Source organism: Rana temporaria, chromosome 1 (assembly GCF_905171775.1).
Source record: "Rana temporaria chromosome 1, aRanTem1.1, whole genome shotgun sequence".
In the NCBI taxonomy this organism is placed as follows: domain Eukaryota; kingdom Metazoa; phylum Chordata; class Amphibia; order Anura; family Ranidae; genus Rana; species Rana temporaria.
In genome coordinates, this window is record NC_053489.1 from 322,961,056 (window position 1) to 322,988,041 (window position 26,986).

General features: G+C 39.6%; 1 protein-coding gene across 4 annotated transcripts in view; it reads left to right on the plus strand.

Moving 5' to 3' along the window:
* BNC2 (basonuclin 2) overlaps positions 1 to 11,476 on the plus strand; it is a 736,294-nt gene extending 724,818 nt beyond the window's left edge. For 3 of the 4 annotated variants that reach the window (XM_040360192.1, XM_040360199.1, XM_040360205.1), the window contains one exon: positions 7,554 to 11,476. In XM_040360192.1, coding sequence (XP_040216126.1) covers positions 7,554 to 8,202 — 649 coding nt within the window. In that variant the 3' untranslated portion in view covers positions 8,203 to 11,476. The remainder of the gene's footprint in view (positions 1 to 7,553) is intronic. The other variant, XM_040360213.1, reaches the window with a different exon arrangement.
* Positions 11,477 to 26,986: the final 15,510 nt, after the last annotated feature.

Genomic DNA, 26,986 nt, shown 5'->3' on the forward strand with positions numbered 1-26,986 from the left:
CCTGGGTAACTGGCATGACCTCCTAGCAGAAGCTCTGATTTTTGATTACATTTAGACAGTGATTGAGCACTGACTGATGCTGCTTGCATCTGATGTGAAATCATACAGTGACTTTATATACCATTTAGTAAGGCATAGCTATCTTCTTTGAACTAAATAATAATTTAAGCCAGCTGCTTTTCTTACTGTTACTTTTTTTGTTTTTATGATTTTTTTATTTATTTTTTTGCCAGTAGAAATAACCACCTTGTTGCAGAGATATTTTTAGTCTGCAGACTTGTTTGTTGTATCACAAACTAGCACCCCTTTTTCAATAATGTATATTTTACAAAGCTAAAATAATATTTTGTTAACTAGAAAGTGGGTTACAATTTGCCTTGATGAATGACCACACAAAGGCAACAGTCTGATAGACACTAGAAGGCTGAGGGTTTGGAACTACCAAAGTAAGCTGACTTGAAACATTCTAGTTTGCAACATTTTTGTTATTTCAGTTACTTGCTGACTAATTTTGCAGTCAGCTGAGGCAGGTTTTAAAGAAAACAGAACTTCATCAATAGTTGTCAGAGAAGAGATTTTCATTGTTTCAAAGGGAAAACTTAGCCTGAAGCAAGTAAAATTAGAAGGCAGTCATAAAAAAACAAAAACATGAAGGCAGATTATTTAAGTGTAGTAGTTATATTTAGTTGCAATAGATTTAAAGTTTTTATTAACATTTTATACATTTAGACATAACATGGAAGCCATGAAAACTATGTGTTCCTGGAGACTATTGATTGAACATTTCTACTTCACTATTTCTGTACAATATGGCTAATATACTATGGACAAATACCGATGACTCTATATTTCTTATTTGGCTTACTTTCTTAGAAAATGTTTGAACAGATTGTTATTGGTTTTGTGACAATACCTAGATTAGAAGGAGTGCCATCTGATTAATCAAAGGTTAATGCTTCATCAGGTTAACGTAGAATAACAACAGTGTTTTTTCACATTTTTATTAACTGTTCATTAGTAGATAGTTGTAGATGTTAGCAGCAGCTTGTTGGAATATAAAAACACCATATATATATATATGTCTAACTGTATTTCTTGTACTAAGAAAAACACATCTATAGTACAAATAGAATATTGCGTAATCCTATTATATATTTTAATGTAGTTGATACATTTATTTTCTCGCTCAGTTGTCATTTTACTTGTTAGCACAGTTGTAAAATATCTTGGTTTTATTTTTATTGTACTAGAAAATTGGAATCCCGGTGAAAACGTTAACTATAGGAACAGAACAGGGTTTTACTCACACCATTATAATAACATTTAATGGCACTCCATAAGCTTGGGTTTTAGTGTCCTAGTTTTGTACCTAGTTTTGTGCCTGGATCACCAGAAAAAATTGCAATTAGGACTAGTGCCATATAATAATATTGGCCTTACCCCGCACAGAGATTTTCCAGCTTATGGGACAGCAATCTAAGTGTCAGCAGCCTGAAGCCTCGTACACACGGCCGAGGAACTCGACGTGCCAAACACATCGAGTTCCTCGGCCAGTTCAGCACTGAAGCCGCCGAGGAGCTCGGCGGGCCGAGTTCTCCCATAGAACAACGAGGAAATAGAGAACATGTTCTCTATTTCCTCGCCGAGCTCCTCGTCGGCTTCCTCGGCCGAAAGTGTACACACGGCCAGTTTCCTCGGCAGAATTCAGCCAGAAACTCGGTCGGAAGCTGAATTCTGCCGAGGAAACTGGTCGTGTGTACGAGGCCTAGAGAGTGATTATCATTAATGGAAACACAATCTGCTGTTGAAATTATGACTTTTAAGGAATGTGTTTGAGGCTCACTGCCTTACCCACACAGGAATGTAACAGAGTTTCAAACTATGGTAGCCCTTGCAGAGACACATTTTTAATTTCTGATTAAAGCATTCAGAGAATGGGATTACCAATATATAGTTTAATGAAATATAGTTTAATGAAAAGAAATGAAAAACTGTTCAAGAAAATATTTAAAGAAAATATATGACAAAAATAGACTATTAGCAATAGTAAAATAAATGTAATTAGACATGAAACGTTTGTTGGTCTTTGCTTCCATGCAGAGTAAGTCTAACCTGATGTATCAGACTCACTGGCTCTCATCAAGGACTCTTAGCATTCCTTCATAGTTTCGATAGCAAGCGAGAGATGCAGAGATGCAAAGCAAGTGGAACAGAGCTGCAGTCATCTTTTCATGAGTGGATAGGAAGAGAACCAAAAAAAGAGCATTCTTGGTGTGCATCCAGTGAGGATGAGAGTAGAGAGAGGTGGCCAGGCTAGGACAGGGGTAACATTTTGTCATAGGGGTGGTCAGTAGCAGAATAGAAAAGTGAAATGTTAAAAAGGTAAAGATTTCAACAAGTAATCGTTTTATGCTTGGTGGTTGAAGACAAGGACACTGGGAAACTGATGAGGTTGTGATCAGCGAGAGGAAAAGGGGTACGGATGAGATTGCCAGGATAATACAAGGTCAAGGGTGTTACCATTGCAGTGAGTGGAAGTGTGTGTCCATTGTGTTAGATAAAAATATGACGTGAAGTTGAGAAGTTGAGATGTAGGTGGGCTGTTAACATTAACAGGATTGTTAAAGTTACCAAGAATGATAGTGGGTATTTCAGAGGAGAGAAAGTAGGGTTACCAGGCATAGAAGTCATCAAAAAAGTGTGATTCTGGTCCATGAGGCGTACAAATTGCTGCAATCCTCAGAGAAATGAACGAAAACAGACAGATACAGTATGTCTCAAAAGAGAAGAGGGCTAGAAGAAGGAAAGAGAGGGAGGGGTAGAAAGGACTTGAAAGGTGCTCAGTGGGGATGGAAGGAATCCAACTCCACCTTCTTTTCCATCCACTGGGTCTGAGTGAGTAAGTCAAGGAGAGGCCACCATGGGAGAGGGCAACAGGAGAAACAGAGTCAGAAGCCACGTATCAGTAATGGTGAGTATGTTAAGGGAATGGAATATATAAAGGCCATGCAGAGATGTGAGTTTGCAAAAAATATACAGGTGGGTACAAATGCCTAGTGCATTACCACCATTAATATGAATTGATTCCAAAAGACAAAAGAATACTCACAAACATAAAATAGAGCAGGCGTGTTAGAAAACAACTTCAGCAGTAAGGCAATGTCATCTAACCATGTAACCACAGTTGGAAGGCTTACACATTTTGGAGAACATGTCACCTTCTTCAGAGCAGGCATTCCAAGAGGGCACATGAGATGCAGAGATGGGTTTTGGAAGCAGTGGAAGCAGAATGAGGGTGACAAAAGTAAGATGGGTGTGGGCTGTATATGAGAGCACATACCTTACTGTCCTGATGTTTAGATCAGCATGTGGGTTCAGTATTTGCAGGAGGTGACAAATGTAAGAAGAATTTGGAGACAGGGGAATTTTAATGAGAGTAAGAAGAGTAAAGGAAGCAGAGGGAGAAGAGAGTGGGAATCAGACTTCATAAGAAATTATTTAAAAAACGTTGGTTTGCTTGCAGTCTTTTTTTAGTGGAGCACAGTTCTACTTGTTGTATCTTCTACCTGCTTTAGTTAAACCAGACCAGTCACAGACCTGTGTCAGCCAACATTATAAAATATAACTGATTCTTTGACAAAAGGAGGTGAAGATCAATCACCAAAAATATAGACATGTTTAAATGGTATTAGAGCATTTCCAGTAGAGCAACAGCATAGTGTCTTTTATCAATCATATATAGCATGGGATGGTTAAACATGGATATTCCAAGCAGCAGTCATTTACCTGTGAGGATGCAGAGGAGACATGATGAGAAAGTGATATAAGCTGTATTTAAATTGCTTTAACACATGTTCAAAAAGCTCCCTATCTGCGACTTGACCCTTGTTTTACAATATGACTATCAACACATAATTGAACAGAATGAAATCATGATTTGATAGACACATAATATGATATAGCTGTTATGCGTGTATCACTTAGAAAGTCTAATGTGTCCCATTTGCCTGATAAACACAGTAGCCTAGGTATGATTTTTACCTATTTGGCATATTTCATACATCAGTGTAATCACTTTTTATGAATGTATATCCACTACTTAAAAAATTATGGAATATGAACTTTAGCTGGGCATATTCATTCCACTTAGTTTGGGGGTTTATCAGACTTCATTATTTTCACAAGATTCTTACTATTAAAGAAAAATTACTTAGAACTGTTATTTTATATTTTGCAATTCCAGTACAATTTTTAGACCATTTTCCAAAGAGCTGTGTTCTAAATATTTTCAATGTACATATATGCATACAAGCAATCAAACCATCACTGTGGTCTGTGTCTTTTAGAATCCCACATTACAATATTAATCTGAAGTTTCAGATAGTGACATTAAAAAAACTGCCTCATATTTAGTATAAAATATTTTAGAGAAAAGGTTTTATAGTGTTTTAAAAGTGTCCTGTATCTTTACCATTCCAATAGCATGCTAGTTTTAGTTTCCTGTACAACAGCTACATATGACAAGCTAATCCAGGCTAATCCACACCTCAGAACATTAGTATAAACTACATCAAGCTCTTATACAACCTAAATGCTTACAGCAGAGTGGGGCTTACCAATAGAAAGTGGGACCGTACTCTGTAGAACTGAATGGCAATGCTCACACTCCAGATTTAAAGCACATTATTTTTGACTAGGTTTATGAACCAAAATCTTTGTAAAGCCCCATACACACTATCAGTTTTCCTGACAGTTTTCTCTTCAGGTTTACCAAAACCATCTAATATGAGGTAAAACCTCAAGAGTTTCAATTTGTATGCAATCAGGCAGGCCCTTGCACTACATGGTTTTGGTAAACCTGAAGAGAAAACTGACAGGAAAACTGATAGTGTGTATGGGGCTTAACTCAACAGCAAAATGAGCAGTTTGCTGGGATTTCCTTGGTTACATTTTTTTACTCAGGATGTCCAAATAACTGATCTAAAAAAACAAAAACAAAAAACATGGTTTATACAGTAAAAAAAACATTAAACCTTTATAGAAAATAATTTTTCCGCTGGTGTTTAAGTTTTATGGATAGTTTAATAATTTAAAAACCTGTAAGGCTACAGTTATGTGTACATCTTTAAAATATATCTGTAGATAGGTACTGTACAGATTTGTATTATTATTAAGACAAATAAACATGCAGGTGAATATTTATAACGTGAGATTAATTAAAGAGAGTAATTAATTATATTAAGACATAATAATAATAATAATAATTATAATACCAATAATATTAATAAAACATTAGCCAGTATTAACATAATTCATCCTAACCCATATAGGACATGGACAGCATGCTTGCATAGGGAAATTGAGAAAATAAAACAAGTTTGTCACCAGCTTTATGGGTCATTATTTTGTGCATACAGTATTGTGCTAGGTTATTAAACAAAAGTGCAATAGATTAAAGAGTGACAAGGGCTGCCGAATCAATTCTTTTTCAACTGAGGTGGCATAATGGAAATCGACTTCTATGAATGAACTCTTGTTACAAAGTTATGAGGTGCACAGCTAATGCACTGCCATGAGTTCATTTTTATTATTGTGTTACACCTGAATCAATTGACAAAGCTGTCTTTTTTCTCCTTCGGCTTCCCTTTAAGCAAGAGATGGCACTTAATTGAATAAAAGTCAATGTAATTATATTAACGGACTCTATGCTAGTGCTGACAGAGAGTAAGGGACATTGCAGTACAGATTCTCTCTGCGTAGTTCTGCATTCAGTTAAGCTTGACAGAAATTGAAGGAGTCTACACTTTCTAATTAAATTGTAGGGATCTTTAAGTTTCACTGCTGTGACTAAAGCAATAAGAAGCAATAAGAAGCTAGTTTTTCTGCAATGTACAGATCTCAAATTGCTAGGCTTCTGCATGCATCTGTTCCTCTGTGCATTTTTACACAATGGTTAACTTCTAAAGGTATCCATAGACTGAGGATGCTTGTTGGCTGAGACTACTATTTTCATCTGTTTCAGAAGACTACTTATTTAGTATTGAAACAGATACTCACTCACTACCACTGCAGGAAACATCTGTTGATTGGAAATTTTTTACCATTTGACAATTTTTTTCTTGGAGCTATCAGGTTATGTGTGCATCAAGCGAAGGGGCGATCTTTTAAACATTTCCTAATGGCCAATCCTTTTGTATCAGTGTTCATTGCAAAACAGCATTATCATAACATAGATTTAATACAGCAAAGCCCTGTGGGAAAAAAGGGGTAGGGCATGTAACAGATTTTGGTTACATCTTAGATACAGTATTTGATTTCCTTGACCTACAATCTGCGTGGACCTCCTCTTTCTGTTTTCAAATAATCTATTTTTGAAGATTTATATAAAGCATTAAAGGCCATCATAAAGTTATTAAAAGATATATAAAACAGACATCCATTATACAAAAAAGCAAGCCAGTATTTAGGCATAAGTGAGTTAAAAAATATAGTGGGTGAGTGTGATATGGCACAAGAGTATGGCTGTAGTACCATCAGGACTGAGCCATAGCAAATGCTCTGCAATTAAATATTTACTGCAGATACTGACGTATAGTCATGTACATTGGTACCTGTCCAAAAATGTCTTTGTTGTTATTATCTTCATTAGGGATTGAATAGACCCTCTCTGGTTAACTTCATCAATCAGCTCTTTTTGTCCCCTGAAACAGATAATTTAAAGTGGTGCTAAAGGCAGAAGTTTTTTTACCCTAATGCATTCTCTGCATTAAGGTAAAAAAGCCTCGCAGCTTCCCCTCTAGCCCCTCTTTATGCTTACTTGAGCCCAATCTTGATCCATTGGTGTGCCCGAGAACATCGTCTCTCTCAGCTCGCTCTCTCTCCTCAATAGACAGAGGCAGCAATGGAAGCCATTGACTTCTGTTGCTGTAAGTCACAGCCAGTGAGCAGAAAGTAGGGGGCAGGGCCACAGAGTGTGGCTTGGGATCGAGCCTGCACAAGTGCCCCCAAAGCAAGCAACTTGCTTTAAGGTGTACTAAGCAGGGGGGAGGAGCCATTAGCACTGGCGGGGGACACAAGAAGAGGAGAATCAGGCCTGCTCTGTGCAAAATAATTGCACAGAGCTGGTAAATATAACATGTTTGTTATTTAAAAAAAATAATAGGTTTAAAATCTTATTTAGAACCCACCTAAGTGTACAACGATGCTTGTTATAATAAGCAGAACAAAACATATATACATTTTTAATGTTTATTTTTGTCAATATATTTATGTTTACAGCACCCTATATATTTACATATTTTTTTCTTAACTTTATACAGTTTTTGTTAGCAGAGTTTTATGTGCTTTTTTATTGCTTTTTATTCTTGCATGTGCATTTTGTGTGAAATGCATGACATATTCCTTGTAGTTATTTTTTTTAAAGTATACTTATATGTTATGCTAATGTTACATTAAACAAATATCCATGTAAATGTTAGACTGTCTATTACATGTGAATATATAATTGTATGTATATGCATTGTTTATATATATATTCTTTTTTATTATTTCAGACACAGTGCCAATATTAACCTCCACCGCAAACTGTTGACCAAAGAACTGGATGAGATGGGGCTGGACTCCTCTCAGCCCACACTACGAGATGAGTTCTTGGCAAAGATCTATGGTGGTCAACATCCCTTGGTCCTGGATGTTAGAGAGGACACCAATTCGCCAGTCGGTACAGAGGATTCCCACATCAATGGATATGGCCGAAGCTTTTCAGATGATTACATGGTCTTAGATTTGAGCACGACCTCCAGTGTCCAGTCCAGCAGCAGTGTCCATTCCTCTAGGGAGTCTGATGTGGGCAGTGATGAGGGTATACTCCTGGATGACACTGATGGTGCCAGTGACATTGAGGAGTCCTTTAAAAAAAAATATGCTTCTGCCCCTCTCATGGGACCAGGCAATGATCTTTCAGAATCTTCCTTATACAACAGCTTTGCTGTGAGCAATGGGGGAATAATGTGCAACATCTGCCATAAAATGTACAGCAACAAAGGGACTCTACGAGTTCATTATAAGACAGTGCACTTGCGAGAAATGCACAAATGCAAAGTCCAAGGGTGCAACATGATGTTCTCCTCTGTACGCAGCCGAAATCGGCACAGTCAAAACCCTAATCTCCATAAAAACATTCCTTTCTCTTCTGTGGAATAGCTTCTAAATGGACACTGTAAACTCCAGATTTCACAGACAACATGACTGAACTGCTCCATATTTATATATACGTACATATATAAAGAAAATGTATATGTATGTTATATATCTCTATATATAAATCTAGATATATATTCTTTTTAACAAAAAGAGAAAAAGAAAACTATGAAACACTAGGTGCTTTTTATGTTCACTTAAAGGTGAAACTGCCCTCCAGAGGACAATTGAACAAAAAAGAAAAAAAAATCCAAACATGGTCACTTATACAGATTTTTTTTTTAATGGAATGAAGTACTTGGTTATCTCCAAAGATAGTGTCTTAATATCCCAGTGACTATTGCTCGCAAGAAAAAATAATGAACAGTTGTTTTGTTTGAATTCACAAGAACACACTGTTAGGTATATTTTGAGAACACTAAGCATGGCAGATTCACCTGTATATATGGAGTCCGCTTGGGCAGACAGTATTGTATTGATGGTTGTGTACTCTTGGTTTCTTGTTGCAGTTACACAAAGCTGTTTGCAGGAAGAAGGGTTGCTGTCTCGGTCTGTTACTTTATTTTAGCTTTAATGCACATTTTTGCAACACAGACACCAAAACACAACCGGTTTGTAACTACCTGCTAGATGTAGTATTATCCTGGTGTTGCATGCTTACAGCACTATCAGACCATTGAGGTTTTTTTTTGTTTTGTTTTTTAGCATTTTGTACTATTTGTATAAAAGCAGCCATGCACTTTTCCCCCATTCAAGCACTACAGTGTGTGCAATGATATCCTTATTTTAACTCTTCAGTGCTGAAATCAGCATCCTTGTGGCAAAATTATACAGTCTCCTGTACTGAAGGAGCTAAAGTAATGTTGTTATCTTTAGATGTTTTGGCCTGATCTGGTCATATAAATGGCATACTTGCCAAATAAAACAAGTATTAATGGAGTTTTGCAAAATGTTTTATGGTAGAACTGCCAATTTTGCACATATCACTTATATGCAGAAAACATTCTGATGAGGTATAAGCCATATTTCATGGTCCTCTAGCAAATAAAAGCTAAACTATAATATAACAGAAAAAAAGTTGAATATTTAAACAGTGTTCAGAGCCAATACCACACTCCAGCGATGCCTGACTATTAAACAGGGTGATAAGATATTTAAGATGTATGATGACAATTCCCTTACCCCTATCATATTATGGAACAACCAACACGTCTGTTCCTTAAATCTGCATAATTATTGCACATGTAACCGGAGGGACCACAATATGTTTTTAGTGTTATTTCCTAATTTACAGTGAACGAAATGACAACAGGGTGGCTTTCTCAGTGAATTTCACTTAAATTCTAAGTGTTTGTCCCAACACTTGATATGAAGTCTTAGTTTTTCTATTTGTCAGTATTATAGGGAATTATATCTCTATGGAAGTTTAATTCAAGACACAAGAAGGTTTATTTATGATTATTTCCTAAATAATGTTTGTTTAGTAAAGCAGGGCAAAGGTCAATCAATTTGTTGCAACATACAGTTTCATACTGTAGGTCTTGTATTTATTAAATAGTTATAAAAAAAATGATTTTGTTTGCACATCCTAAGTATCAGAGCCCTTTAAGGGCTTTTAGGACATTCTACCCTTCCACCCTGAATTGTTAGGGCAAAAGTAACAATAAACTAACTGATAGGTTCCCTCTCTGAAATACTGAATTTTACTGACAACCACATCAAAACAATTAGATAAACCTATTGCCAACCTTACTAAAAAAAAATATTTATTTTCTCTAGGTCTAGGTGAGGCTCCTAAATGTGTGATCCTTTAGCATAATTATATGATACAATTCAATAATACTTTATTTTTAAATGCAAAATTCAATTTTAGTTCATGTTTGTTTAGCAACAAAAAAAATATGTTAAAAGAAAAGTATTTCTTTTAAACGATTTAGCAAATGCAAGATGCACTTCCCTTTAAAGTCAATGCATATGTCAGAGGCCATTCTGCAGTAAAGAGTTTTAATATTACATCTCAAATTTACAAGCCCAGACCTGTGTAATAAAAACATCCAGGTGGCTCCACAAACCTCCCCTGATAGGAGACTCCGCCAAAATGAATCCCTTTATGTCCATATAGCTAGAAACAGGCAAAAGCAGTAGTATTTGTGTGTCATTGGCTTTATCTTGGGAATTCTTACACATAGACTGGGGATCAACTTACAATCTTCTTAGTATCTGGGTGGTCAGCAAGGCCATGTTACCTCATTATTGTAAAAACATAAAAAAAAAAAAAAAACTCCTCATCAAGAGACCAACAGCTGAAGCACTTATAGTACAATAACCTGGAAGCATGTGCTTGACCTCAGATGGACTACATTCCTATGGTAAAGGAAAATTAAGATGATTAAAAAACACAGATAATATTGCTAATTTATTTGAACATTTTGCTGAGAACAGTGTATAGAGACTTAGAAAAGCGCAAGGCACTTTTTTTCTCTATGAAACCTTCACATGTTTTCTGTGTTTACGCATTTTGCCTGAGCTGGAGAATAACATGGACAGCTTATGTAGCTAAAAAAATTACTAGTGAAAGAATATTAACCTGACCAAGATATTCTGCCAAAATATTACATTTCTATGTGTATTGAATCCTCCTGCTACTTTTTTTCCAGTTAATACCTCTTTCAACAATATCAACTCCCTGAGATTATAATTCATTGCCGTAGCATCCTGTATGTAAAGTCAATATAATTTTTCTTTAAGTTACAGCATCAGTTTGTTACGATTATTCATGCTTATGTTATATTTACAGCAAATATCTCATGTTTGCCAAAGGAACTCATATACAACTTTTTAAGTTTACCTAATGTACATAGCACTCATTGTGGATTTCAAGCATACACATGTTCTAGCAAACAAGACAGTATTTACAGTTACACTGATTGCTGAAAATTTTATTCTCAAAGAACTGTAAAAAAAAAAAAAAAAATGCCCACAGGAATAACCAGTTATGTTTTTTTTCTGGGTCCACAGTGGTAAAGACTGAAAATTCTTGTTAAAACAGTAAAAAGACTTTTTTTTTATTTAAACTTGCATTTGTCCAACACTAATGTTTACTGAGAAAAGCTGAGGAATTTTTTGATGACCATTTTTTGGGAAATGTCACTGAGTTTTAAGTACTACTCTCGGTTAAATTGAATAGTATTCAGCTTAGTTTTTATACTGTTCATGTATACTGTATGTGTTTGTTAAACTGCAACCGGACTAAGTAAAGTGTACTCTTCTTATTCAGTTTTATGTGTGTCCATGCTACAGTTCTCTTATATTGCTTTATTCTTCAAAGATTTGGGGAACATCATTGTTTCTAGGTATTATTAGCACTTTTCTCATTAAAACTTTTTTGATTGTGAGATTCAAACATGTTTTCATAATAAAAGTAAAAAAATAAAAAAATTATATATTTCTGCAAATCTAATAAGTCCTATGGTTACAATGCATCATAAACGTCAGTTATTCAACACTAAAATAATATACAGTTAGTAAATAATGTTTAGTTAGTTGTTAATTGCAGTTATTGTATGGTTATAATCATTCCATTGGTAAAATATATAAAAAAAAAAAAAAAACAGTGACCTTCCTCACCCCTGTCCTTTCTTTCTTCCTTCCTTTCCTTGCTTCCTCAACACTTCCTTCTCATCCTTCTTTTCACCCTGTCTTTCTTCCTCTTGTTATCATGCAGAGAACTCTACCTTTGCCAGATTTCTCTTTTTGTTCAGAGCCTGGTTTATAAATTCTATGGCACCGGAATAGACATTGTTGAGTCAAACTTACTCAGGTTTAACATCAAAAGCAATCACTCTCTTTTTCAACAAAGTTTGGAACAAGACAAATATTTGCTGGTGATTATAGATTTAACAGAAAGTAGCCAGAGACATGTCCTTGATAACATGAATACAAAAAATAAAGTACCGTCTACTGTATAATATAAATAAAGGATTCTAACAACAACAAAACAGAACACCAATCTACACATATAATAGTATTTATTATGGCTTCTGAATATTGGCGTGGGAGTATGGTTTATATTATAATATATTATATTATAATATAATTTTCAGGCACATATCATTCAAGTGACATTTTATCACCTGTAAATTGTATGTAGTTTTGTTTTAATCACACGGATGTGAATGGCACTAACACTTGATTTACTAAAGGCAAATGGGCTGTTCACTTTGTAAGGAAATGTTCATTTTGCAATGGAATTTTCTCTAAGCTCGCTGAATGAGGTGAAACGTTGCTGTCTTTTATCATCTAGTTATGTGCAAACAAAATTGTGCTTTGTTCCCCCCTTCCAGGTGATAGGTTATTCCTTGCAAAGTACATTTTCACTACATTCACTAAGCTAAAGGAAGATTTCCTTGCTAAGTGTAAATTCTCTTAAAAAGTGAACAGCTTATTTGCCTTCGACAAATCAACCCTACAGTGTGAGTACACTGTTTTTGTGCAGGAACAACCATAAATGAAATCTTAAAGGCTAACTCCACCATTTGCAATATGTTACATGTTTATGGTGTAACGTACAACATTTATGCTGTAAAACCCCCCATATTGCCACAGAATATAGGGGTTTACATTTGAATACAGCCTTTACTTTTGCAATGAACGCAGATGTGCAGAGCTCCACCCACTCAGCACATCATTTATTCAAGGAGCTCTACCCCATCTGCCACTGTGGCTAACATACTTGTAGTTCTTAATAGAATACAAATGCAGTGATCACACTTACAGTATAAAATAAGAATGGTTGCTCAGGAGGTAGAGGTGTTGACAAAAAAGGGTGCATAGGTACCCAAATCCTATAATATCATAAATGAAAACACAAAATGAGGTGGGGCAGCAAGACTTTGTCGGTACCACCATTAGACTTTACAATAGGACAAAATCACAAACTTTTATTTCATATAGTTTACAAAACAAAATATTTTAAATGAATCATACAGACAAACCAAATATGTATACAATAGGGTAAAATACAATAAAATAAAATGATTATCCCTCTTAACGGCTGCTACTAATAATATCAAAGTTTTATGCAAACTTTTAAAGAGATGGTGAGCAAATTAACATCCATGAGTGTTCAGTCTATATAGAAAAGCATTTGCTGAGAAGTGTGGTCTAGAGAACACTTACCCCAACAGCCAAGCGGGGTCAGCCAACAGCCATCATGGAGGCATCAAGGCATACATCGCCGGACAAGCAGCATGGGAACAAAAAGGTGAGGCCACTGGAGTTATACAGTATATATTATCAATCATTTAGACCAGACCTGGGCAAACTACGGCCCGCGGGCCGTATACAGCCTGGCGGACCTTTTAATCCGGCCCCCGGGTGGAGCGCTAGTTACGGCAATGTAATAGCTGGCGGCGCAGGGTAAATTACATTGCGCAACGTCTCCTGCATGATGGTCAGTGGCTGGGCCGGCCATCAGCTAGTGGAGGGGGCGGGGCTACGGCTTGAGCCGTACGTGCAGACGCACACAAGGAGTTGACATCACGTCAGATGACGTCAGCTCCTTTCCGCGCGCCTGTGAGGAGCCATTGATGCGGCGTGGTGGATGTGACTGGCCCTCCTAGGACGGTGCAGGAAAACTTCACAGTCATCGTACTTTGGATCTGTTGTGATGGTGAGTGATGTTTTGTTGCTGTGCTCACAGACTGATGAATACCATCCATATTATATACTTCTCATATCTATTTTCTGTGGTGTCTGTCCCTTGTCATGCTTTGTGCACATTTTATCTCCTCTTTTTTGAGTTTCTGACATCATCAGGTGGTTTATGTAATTTTAGCAGAAAATGCACCAATATATTGCAAACCATAGCTATGGTTTGCAATATATTAGTGCATTTTTTGATAAAATTACATAAACCAGCTGATGTCAGAAACTCAAAAAAGAGGAGATAAAATGTGCACAAAGCATGACAAGGGACAGACACCACAGAAAATAGATATGAGAAGTATATAATATGGATGGTATTCATCAGTCTGTGAGCAGTCCATGTGCAAGCTTGCAACATTATTCATACAATGGTAAGTAAGGGTAGGGGTGTTGGCGCTGCCTACGTGGACACTTGTCCACTGAGCACCCTTAGGTGGTCTATCTGCTAGAAGCGGTAAGTGAAAAATCAAATATCTGCTAGAAGCGGTAAGTGAAAAATCAAATATCTGCTAGAAGCGGTAGGTGTGGCATAGATGCTGGCAGTACAATAAAAAGAAAATAAATAAAAGGGCACAGGTGGTCTGGGGGGCCTTGGGGAATGCTGCAACAAATTAAACGGCACAGGGGGATTAGGGGGGTTCTGCAGCTTGCAGCACCCTGCCTAACCCCCCTGTGTTGTTTCATTTGTTGCAGCATCCAAATCCCCCCCCTGTCCCCCTGTGCCATTTTATTTGTTTCTTACAGCCTGCAAGCAAAAAATAAAACGGCATTGGTGGAGGGGGGTGTTTGGGGGTAATCTATGCTACAAATCTGTGAGAACTGCTGCAGCTACATAATGTGGGGGAACTGCTACCTAATATAGGGAAACTATGCTACAAATATGGGGGAACTATGCAACCAACCTAATACTTTGTTTTCTTGTAAGGCAACCTCACTTTTTCATTGTTTAACTATAACAAGTACTCGTACCAGTTGTCCAACAATGATATGTACTGCTTTTTATAAAGAAATACAATTGATTTTATGCAGTATTGAGTTTAGCCTTTTGGCCCGGCCCTCCAAAATATTTTTAGTTTCTCATGTGGCCCCATCGAAAAAATAATTGCCCACCCCTGATTTAGACAGTACTCCTATAAGATCCATAGTTAATCTTCAAAGTAATGGTAACTCTTCATAGTAATGGATTATCCATATGATACGTACCAAAATAACATTAATTTTGGACTAATGACAAATCCTTGGCAAAGGCGGTGGGGCAGATAAAACACGGGTGGACTTTAAAAGATTGGAGGGTGTATCAAATATTCAAATATGAGATCCATGCCCAAGAGAATAGGTATACCCCTAATTGAGCTCTGAATGCGTTTCTATCCTGGCACTTACATCCTATCTAGAGATAAGCAGATACATATAGGACAAAAATAGCCTTACTTGAGCGAGAACATTCTAGTCCCCCATATATAATGATTTCAAAAGGCAAAATTAGAGGGACAATAAATACTCACCAAAAGAGAAACTATGAAACACAAACAGATGAGGCAAGTAGATGAAAAATATACATTCAAACAGGTCAAAAGAGACAAAAGCAAGCCCAGTGAAACAAAACAAATCCCATGGGGGAAGCAACAAAGAACCACAGGTAATAATCCTAATAAACAAATCCTATGGGGGAAGCAACAAAGAACAACAGGTAATAATCCAACCTGGCAATTAATGCCCAGTGTATATGGAAAAGTATGCTGCTAGACGAAATACATCTGTACAGATATGCAGAGAGAGCTATTCAACAAGTACCTGGGAAAAGACGTCCAGAGGGAAGAATAGGCATACTAATTTTACCCCTTTGTATACATATATACACTTTTGTATACATATTTTGTTTGCCTGTATAAATACAGTATTTATCGGCGTATATGTGCACTTTTTTCCCGTGAAAATAGGGGCAAAATCACGGGTGCGCGCTATACGCCAATAGCATACCTCGGAGGGGAAGGAGGGGGACGAGCGCCCGCCGGAAATCACCAAGCCGTCATCTCCTCTTGGCTCTCACTCGGCTGTCACGTCACACACGCACAGTCCCGCCTCCGCCATCGGCATTGGACCATCTCCTGTGAAGGAGGGGGACGAGCGCCCGCCGGAAATCACCGAGCTGTCATCTCCTCTCGGCTCTCACTTGGCTGTCACGTCACACACGCACAGTCCCGCCTCTGCCACCAGCATTGGACCAGTGTTCTGTCTATCACAGGAGATGGTCCAATGCCGATGGCGGAGGCGGGACTGTGCGTGTGTGACGTGACAGCCGAGTGGGAGCCGAGTGGAGAGGAGATGACGGCTCAGTGATTTCTGGCGGGTGCTCGTCCCCCTCCTTCCCCACCGAGGTATGTGTGAGAGGTAAGTGTACTTCGTACACTAAGTTTTATTAGGTGGACGGCCAATCCTTGCCACTAGCCCAAATAAATTTTATAAATCAGCCGGCGTGTATTGCAGCATTGACACCGCTCTCTTGTAGAAATCTAGTCTCATTATTTGGGGACATCCCAGGCTCTATGATTACTTTCCCTGAACCCCATTGCGATCCAGCATTATGCATGAGAGCTGCTGTTCTCCTAGCTTTGTCCCTCCCCTCCCATCTGTCAGGAAAGTCTGAGGGACACCCCAGAGACTGGCTTAGATTGCTTTAAAGTTGTTTATTAAAAACAATTCCAAAAAATTCCCTCTTAAAATTGGGGTGCGTGTTATACGCCAGCACGTGTCATATATGTAATATAATTTTGTGATTTTAACCTGTTGTAAAGTCTAATGACAGTACCAAAAAAATCCTGCTGCCCCACCTCATTTTGTGTTTTAATTTACACTTACAGTATATTAATACTTCCTCCAGCTCTCCAACTGAAAGTCCATACCTTGGAATGCGCAGGGAGCTAAAGGAGGAAATTTTCAAGTTCCTGGCACTGCAACCATGATCCATTGACTGCAAATTTTAATGCTTTACAGGCTAAAGCTAAAAACTCAGCTCAAATAAAGCTTGAACTAAAAATGTTCGAACTACACCTAACCCTACACCTAACCCTCAAGCTTCCCACTAACCATAGCACTTTGGTGGAACTTTACTTACACAATGCAAATTTGCAGACATAAGGTTTTACATGCAGAAGAGACATACTATGGTGCAGCTGTACATGATAGCCAGCTTCTTACTTTAGCTAACTTATTTAAGGTTTGCCAAAAATAATGGAAGCAGATTGCTATCTGTACAGAGCTGCACCAGATTTTGCACTCTTAGTTTTAGTAAATCAACCCCTATATGTCTCTTCTGCATTAAGGTATTCTTACCAGCTTGTTGGGGGTCAAATGACGATTTGCCAGGGGTCACCGAATCCTGGGCTGTTCCTGAAGCCCACACCGCTCTCCCAGCCTTTTCACCACTGTCTCTGGAGCCCGTGGCCGCCCACTCAGCCTCTTCACAGCCGCCCATTCAGTTCACGGCATGGCTGGGAGGCAGAGAGTAACACTACCTGTGATTAGAGTTGCCATTACAATCTCCCACTACAGTTCTCCGATCAGCAGATGACCTTGATCAAGAGCACCTAGTAAGGTCAGAACATCCCCCAGCACTGCCACTAATCCCAACTTCCCGCCAGCACTGCCACTCCCCCCACCATGGAGTAAGAAGGAATAAAAATAGAGAATACATGGAGGGGAGAGGAAAAGAGGGGGAGGAACAAAGAAAAAGGGAGAGAGAGAATAAGAAAACAAGAAAGACAGCTAGAGAGAGGGATGGTGGGTAAAAAACTAGGATAGAGAGAGATAAAAGGAAAAAAAAAGGAGAACAAAGAGAATGGTGCCTCCTAAAATGTACCATAAGGGGTTTTAATACTGTATGAGTGGAAGGGACTCAGGGAGCACAAAATGCCCGTGGGTTAGGGGCACAAATTACTTGTCTTGCCTTGGGTGCTGGCCACCCACGCTACTAAAATGTTACTGTTAGGGACCCCACAACTTGGGAAATTTTTATCAAGGGGTCACGGCACTAGAAGGTTGAGAACCACTGTCCTAGATGGATGAACTCTGGAGCATTTGAAAGACAACAGCTTGGCCAATCAAAATATCCAAATATCTGAACCCAGAAATAGACCCGCCGAAGAAGATCAGGGGCCTACGAGGGGAGCTTTTGGACCCCTCATTGCTAGAGTGGAGGTGAGTATACTTCCACTTTAAAGTGTATGCATAGGCATTTCTTTTTGGTTCTGGATAATTTACAAAAGTATTAGAGCCCCATCAGATTATTTTTTGCTCTGCCATTGGGAAGATTTATCTTTACTCCTGATGTCCTAGAGAAGCAACATGAAGTGAGAGAAAATTTTCCCTAAAGTGAATCCATTTCTCTTATGCAGTTCCCATTGGAATAGGCTCCTGCTTGGAAGTGTAAACCACCTCCTCTTGTTCTGATGACAACTTTAAAATATGGATTTCCCATCACTTTCTGTCCAGGTAACAGTAGTCATTAGGACACACAGAGGGGTAAATCTACTCAATGTGGACACAGACTGCAACAAAAACCTTACTGAAAATCTAACCCTATCCAAACAAAAAAAAAAAAAAATTGTTACATACTTTTACCCTTTTTCTTAACATGATCTCAAACCCTTAGCTGTAACAGCACAATAGCACCATAAACTATATATAAATATTGCTTTTGCACCAAACATTTTATTGCAACAAAACATACCTATGATGTAATGTGTTAATGGCATACAGTTCACCAAGTAACTGGTATTGAAAGTAGTTCTAACGTGTAATATACTGTATATTCTACACAATATGTTGAATATATTTATACCACTTCTGTTTCAAATAGCAAAAACAAAACAGCCTTGCCTTGCACCTCCATATTGGTTTACTTACACATGTGAAGATTGCCTGGGTGACCCATAATCATTTATTAAATAAGAGGTTTGTCATGATGTTACTTAAATCATTAAAAGCAGGTAAAACTCAATGGCCAGTCATTCTACTAATTTTCCCTTCATCCAAGCAATCACTAAAGTAATAAAATCTCTATATCCATTTCAGAACGACAATACCTTTGTGCGTATTTCTAGCAGACTCATTTACTTCACTGTAATTATTTCGACTTCTTCTCCAGGGAAACAGCTTCCAAGAATGTCCCATATTTCACAATGCAAAAGCATCTTGGAAAAAAAAGATAGTACTGCAAAAGAAAAACTTACGTTCTGCAGTAATATATGCTATATATACAAGACTGAGACATTTCTTTAGATTTCACAGGGTCATCTGTGTTTAGATGGGGCCTGAGATAAGACTAAAGCAAACCTATGCTTTACCCATCCTCATACCCCTTCCTGAGTATAGGCAGCTTATTCCATGTCACAGCACTGGGCTGATCAATGCTGTCACAGGGAGTTTTTAGCCCACTGTAAACTATGAATCTAACAGCTTGCACAGGGCTTTCCATCACTGCCAGAGGAAAAATGTGTTGAGGAGAGTTAAAGGAACGTAAGCATATGCTACTTGAAGAGGATAAATTAAAGTGAGAAAAAAGCACCAGACTAAGTGCAGTATTAAAAGTATTTATTATAGCAACACAAACAGCCAAATGGCTACTCACAGGATAATGGTATGAATGGGCATGTAAATATGTGGGGGTCCGTTGTCACTCAGCAGTCCATGAGGTGGATAGCTGGATCCCAGAAGGTAAAGCGCTGGAGGATGATGCAGTGATTGGGTGTCTGCAGAGATAGTGCCACTGATAGGTGGCACTGGTGGGCACTGCTTAGTAGTACTTATGGGCAATCGTAGGTTGCATTGGTGGGCACTGATGAGGCAGTGTGCAGGACTGATGTCCCATTTACAGAAGCTGATTACTTGCTTTTGTTTACATCACAGCTCATCACGTGGTAGAGGACCAGGATCAACACCTTACTCTGATCTGTGATCAGCCTTGGAAATTGTTCTTTTATATTGTGAGTTCTGCCTGTCTGCTGGCCATCTCTTTCCACAACATCCTGTATTTGCTGCATGTTGTGCAGCTTCTTCTCTCTTCATTCCTTTGGTTAAATCGGAGGTCCGCCCACCCCACAAAAAAATTTAGGTCAGCAGCTACAAATACTGCAGCTGCTGACTTTTAATATATAGACACTTACCTGTCCATGGAGACCGCATTGCCAGTGAGGGAACACAGCAGTGAAGTCTTTCGGCTTCTCAGCCCGTTCACTACTGCACATGCGTGAAGCGCACTGCACTTTCTAATTGGCCCGGCGGAGGAAGGAGGAGAGAAGTGGGAAAGGGGACTTGTCAAGAACAGGTCCCTTCCCCCCACCCCTTGAAAGGTGATAAATGTGGCACCGGAGGGGGGAGGAGACGAACAAGCGGAAGTTCAACTTTTGGGTGCAACTCAGCTTTCACTTTCTAAAGACAACATATACCACAATACTTTGCTGTCTGCAAGCAGTAATGAGGTGTAGTTTTCCCTGCATTGACCCCACTACCTTAAACTCCTCCTCTCGGCACGTGTAGTCTAGAAGGCTGGCTCTGTGAAATGTGTGACACAGCAGTGCATATTCAAAGGAAATTCAAGGAAGTAGATGTGTGGGGATTCTTCAAAAAGTAAGCGTTCATACCTAAAGATTGGTCATATTATAGGGGGTACACTATAAATAATTAAAGAAAAAGAGAAGATTGTTGCGCAGACCCAGCATAAAGTGCAAAAAAAATAAAAAATGAAAAATAAATAAATAAATACCAGCCGCGTCTTAAGTGTGCCATACAGCACAGACAAGCATAATAAGAAAAAAGAAGTCGCGCTAGTTCAAAAATAAAAAATCTAAAAATAGTGAAAATCCTGTGACTAGTTAAACCAAATAGTTAAATATATGGTGATAAGCACCATCCATGAAGAAGTGCAATTAACATATAACCACTAAGCGACACAAATATATCTAAATCAATACAACATATTGACAGTCCAAGTGAGCCAAAAGGTTAAAGTAGTCCGCAGGTGTGTGATGAAAAAGAATCTTCCGACTAACAGTGATATCAACCACGCTGTGTTTTAGACCAACAGGAGACCTCCACCACAGATAGTACTGACTCTTACCAGAATTCAGTAAAAATTAGGCATGAATATCAAATCCAGCAGCAACATACAGGGTAATCTTCAACCAGCAGTATCCATAAATGAATATTCACCAATAGAATCCAGGCTCCATAAATGCAAAGGAAACACCAAGAGAGGAATATAGTGTAATACTGCGCTGGTTTATTGTAGCATAAAAAGAGCCAAATGCTTACTTACATCTCCAAAGAAAGAAATAGGCATCAAGCGGACATAAAATCAGGTACAAGGTAAAAAAACACACAGCCGGCCGGACTGTGTATAGGCGTGCGTCCGGATATCCGGATCCTTACACCTGGTAAACGCGGCAACGTCAGAGCGTCTCCTCCCGACGTTTCGTCACAATGGGGACGTGTTCACCCCGTGAACACGTCCCCATTGTGACGAAACGTCGGGAGGAGACGCTCTGACGTTGCCGCGTTTACCAGGTGTAAGGATCCGGATATCCGGACGCACGCCTATACACAGTCCGGCCGGCTGTGTGTTTTTTTACCTTGTACCTGATTTTATGTCCGCTTGATGCCTATTTCTTTCTTTGGAGATGTAAGTAAGCATTTGGCTCTTTTTATGCTACAATAAACCAGCGCAGTATTACACTATATTCCTCTCTTGGTGTTTCCTTTGCATTTATGGAGCCTGGATTCTATTGGTGAATATTCATTTATGGATACTGCTGGTTGAAGATTACCCTGTATGTTGCTGCTGGATTTGATATTCATGCCTAATTTTTACTGAATTCTGGTAAGAGTCAGTACTATCTGTGGTGGAGGTCTCCTGTTGGTCTAAAACACAGCGTGGTTGATATCACTGTTAGTCGGAAGATTCTTTTTCATCACACACCTGCGGACTACTTTAACCTTTTGGCTCACTTGGACTGTCAATATGTTGTATTGATTTAGATATATTTGTGTCGCTTAGTGGTTATATGTTAATTGCACTTCTTCATGGATGGTGCTTATCACCATATATTTAACTATTTGGTTTAACTAGTCACAGGATTTTCACTATTTTTAGATTTTTTATTTTTGAACTAGCGCGACTTCTTTTTTCTTATTATAAATAATTAAAATTTGTTAATAAACATATCATTTTGTTACATAGTTAGTGTGTTTAAATCAATATAATTTCCCATATCCCTGTATATTGCACTCACTAAGATGCCCATCTAAGAGTTTTTTTAAACTATTGATACTTCCAGCTGACACTACTGATTGTGAAAGGGGGTTCAACATCCTTACTGTTCTAAAAGTAAAGTAAAGTAAAGGGTAAACTGCTTCTCCTTCAATTGCATGGAGTAGCCACTTGTCTTCTTAAGCTCCCTGAAGCTGAATAGTTTTCTTCCTATGCTGGGTTCACCTTTGAGGTACTTGTATATTGCTATCATATCTCCTCTCAAGCATGTCTTCTCCAGGGAGCAGAAGTTTAATGTTTGTAGTCGTTACTCATAACCAACGTCCTTCAGTCTCTTAATTAGCTTTATTGCCCTTATCCTTCCTAAGGATTGGTGACCAGAACTGGACAGCATACTCAAGATGTGGCTGAACAAGAGTCTTGTAAAGTGGCAGAATTCATCTCTGGAGTAAATCCCGTTTTTTTGCATGCTAATATTCTCCTGGCATTGATCGAGGTAGCTTTTTGATCCCCAAGTGCATTACTTTACATTTTGCTGTCCAAGCTTTTTGTTTACAAGTTTAAATCAGTATTTTTTGCTTACAAATTACTTAGAACCCCAAACATTTTATATATAAAATATTTTTTTGCAAGAGGAGGGTCTCAAATGAGGTCCTCTAATATTTGGACTAAGTTGTCCGGTACCACATCCTACCAGAAAATTGTACGAAAAAAACCTTATAAACTAACAATATGCATAAAAAGAAAGAGTTGCCCTTGGGACTTTAAATGAGTTGGTCACAGTTTCCCACTGAGTAACAAAAATAGTAACAGTATAACTTTTTTATTAAAACAGATGTACATACATGAATACAGCATGGTAGCTCAGCCAATGGATTTGCACATAATAAAGGGTAATTAAAATTGATACAAACGTTATACAATACAGTATATACAAATGCACGCATCAAAGAACCCGACGCGCGTTTCGCGAGATCATTGCTCGCTCATCAGGGGTGGATGCGGTTGGAATGTATCTAAAATAAATAGGGAGATGTGTCACAGTGGTAAATGCAAGAACAATGGCAGAAGGGGCCAGAAAAAAATGGCCCAATACTTACCAATGAACAAAGCCAGTGTCTCCATTGCTGAACCCCCAAATGGATGGCAGCAGCCAAAGTGTGGCACGGGAGCTGAGGGGGAGAAAACAGACACAGATACCCCCAGGGAGGACGTCAAGCGGCAGACATGGCATGGGTAAAGGTGAATGGTCCTAATTGTCTCAGTATGCAACTTGATAGATATCAGCTGTAAAGATAATTGTATGTGTTTCAATGATTTGCCAAAACTAGTAAGATAAATGTCAAGGTATATAGTATAAAAGTATTTTTATGAGAGCATGTATGCTCTGACATGAGTATGTATATCAAACCTTACTAACTAAGCAAAGTAGACAAAAGTTATTGGTATAGAAACATATATGGACTAACCTGATCCAATAATGGAGCAGACATAGAGGACTTTAAAGGCACCATGTACGTTTTGTTGAAAAATGATCAAAATGTATTGTATAACAACTTATTAAAACCATAACAGACATACAAAAAGGACATAACATAACATAAAATCACATATGTGAACAAATATTTGTTTACTACACAGTAGGAATTTAAATCATCATCCCTTAGGCCCCGTACACACCATAGAATCCATCCGCTGAAAAATCCCAGCAGATGGGTTTCAGCGGATAGATCCTATGGTGTGTACACGCCAGCGGATCTGTTTCCGCGGATATTTCTCCCCTGGGATGGATTCCAGCAGATCGAATATTTGCTGACATGCCAAGCAAATCCATCTGCTGGAATCCATCCCAACGGATGGATCCGCTGGTCTGTATAGACTCACCAGATCTATCCGTCCGAAGGGATCCCCCGCATGCGTCGTAATGATTCGACGCATGCGTGGAATTCCTTATATGACAGCGTCGCGCACGTCGCCGCGTCATAATCGCGGCGACGGCGCGACACGTCATCGCCAGAGGATTTCGGCGCGGATTTCAATGCGATGGTGTGTACACTCCATCGCATGAAAATCCGCCGAAATCCTCGAGAGGATTTATCCGCGGAAACGGTCCGCTGGACCGTATTCGCGGATAAATTCTCTCGTGTGTATGGGGCCTTAGAAGGTTGAGTGATGACTTGCTTGCTTTCATTTCCAAAGATGTTGCGTTTCACAGGACTTAGTCCGCTTCTACAGGAAAATAAGTAACAGTCAAGCTATAAAATGAAACGTATACAGTTAATGGTTTGAATGTATGAACTATGGATTAGAGTATTTAGCTCCAACTCAGAGCTCTCTACATGCCTCAGTATACTGTAAGTAACATAAATATAAACAGAGCCAAAACTTTATTTCTTATACAACCAGCTGTTGCCACATCCCTCCACCAATGTGGTAATCCTACTGTGCCTCATCCATGAGTCATCAAAATGTGACTCAAGTGCGTGTTGCTATTAGTTATCTATAACAAAAGCAATGTAATATACTAGTGAGAAAGTGATACCCTCTATGTATATATAGCTAGAAAAGGAAGGTGAGTGCTACATGGGGGGTGCTAGAATTATTGCTCTCTCTCTCTAAGGTTCCTGGCCATACCTCACATGTGTGGTGTGAACACCATTTACTTACGTGTGTTTGACTTATGTATAAGTTTGCGTCTGTGTACGAGCATGGAGGGATAAAGGCGCTTTAAAAAATAAATACAAATTCTGTTATTTTATTTTCGCACTGTCCCTTTAATATTTTTTTTTGATCACTTTCATTCCTATTACAAGAAATGTAAACATTCCTTGTAATTAGAGTTGAGCGGACACCTGGATGTTCGGGTTCGGACCCGAACCCGGACTTTGAAAAAAAAGTTTGGGTTCGGGACCGAACCCGAACCCGGACTTTGACCCGAACCCCATTGAAGTCAATGGGGACCCGGACTTTTGACTACAAAAATGTCTCTAAAAAACTAAGGGAAAGGGCTGGAGGGCTGCAAATGGCAGCAAAATGTCGGGAAGAGCATGGCAAGTACTCTGGAAATAAATGTGGATAGGGAAATAACTTAAAATAACATAACAAAAATTAAAATAAAAAATATAACGCCCCCTGCCGTGCTAAATACACGTTCAGACAATACACTGGCCGCAGGGCAGGCCAGCACCTCCAAGGCGTAAAGGGCAAGCTCAGGCCATGTGCCCAATTTGGAGACCCAGAAGTTTAAGGGGGCATAGCCGTCATTCAGTACGCGTAGGGGTGTGCTCACATACTCCTCCACCATGTTGCTGAAATGCTGCCTCCTGCTAAAACGTTCCATATCAGCTGGTGGTGCTGTTTGTTGTGGCGTGCTGACAAAGCTTTTCCACATTTCGGCCATGCTAACCCTGCCTTCTGAGGTGCTGGCGGTGCCCCTGCTGCGTTGGCGACCTCTTCCTCCTCCTCTGCCTTCGCCTTCTGCTTCCACTGTGCCCCCGCTGCCAGGTGGGAATTGCACCAGCAGCGCATCTACCAGCCTGCGCTTGTACTCGCGCATCTTGCGTTCACGCTCCAGTGAGGGGATTAAGGACGGTACATTGTCCTTGTAACGGGGATCCAGCAGCGTGGCCACCCAGTAATCAGCACCTGTCATAATGTGCGAAACATGCCGGTCGTTGCGGAGACACTGCAGCATGTAATTACTCATGTGTGCCAGGCTGCCCAGAGGCAACGAAAAGCTGTCCTCTGTGGGAGGTGTATCATCTGTGTCCTCTGTATCCCCCCAGCCACGCACCAGTAATGGCCATGTGCTGGTCTGGATGCCATCCTGCTGTGAACATGGTTCCTCCTCCTCCTCCATGTCTTCCTCCTCCTCATCCTCCACCGAGTCATCCTCCAGAACTGTGCCCTTGCTAGACAATTGTGTATCTGGCCTTTGTTGGTGCACGAACCCACCCTCGGAGCCACTTGTGAATGACTGCCCTGAAAGCCTTGCAAATGATCCCGATTCCTCCTCCTCCTCCTCCTCCTCCTGTGCCACATCCTCTTCCATCATCGCCCGTAGCGTTTTTTCAAGGAGGCATAGAAGTGGGATAGTCACGCTGAGAGCGGCGTCATTGGCACTGGCCATGTTGGTGGAGTACTCAAAACAGCGCAACAAGGCACACAGGTCTCACATGGAGGCCCAGTTATTGGTGGTAAAGTGGTTCTGTTCCGCAGAGCGACTCACGCGTGCGTGCTGCAGCTGGAACCCCACTATCGCCTGCTGCTGCTCGCACAGTCTAGCCAGCATGTGCAAGGTGGAGTTCCACCTTGTGGGCACATCACATATGAGGCGGTGAGTGGGAAGGCCGAAGTTACGCTGCAGCGCTGCCAGGCGAGCAGCAGCAGGGTGAGAATGCCGAAAGTGCGCACAGACGGCCCGCACTTTCTGCAGCAGCTGTGGCATATCGGGGTAAGTTCTCAGGAAACTCTGCACCACCAAATTCAGCACATGCGCCAGGCAAGGGATGTGCGTCAAACCGGCTAGGCCCAGAGCTGTTACGAGATTTCGCCCGTTATCGCACACCACCAGGCCCGGCTTTAGGCTCACTGACGCCAACCACTCATCAGTCTGTTGTTCCATGTCCCTCCACAACTCCTGCGCGGTGTGTGGTTTTTCCCCCAAACAGGAAAGTTTTAAAACTGCCTGCTGGCGTTTACCCATGGCTGTGCTGAAGTTGGTGGTGAATTTGTTACGCTGACTGGATGAGGAGGCGGTAGAGGATGAGGAAGCGGAGTAGAAGGAGTTAGGAACAGGAGGCAAACTGAAGCACC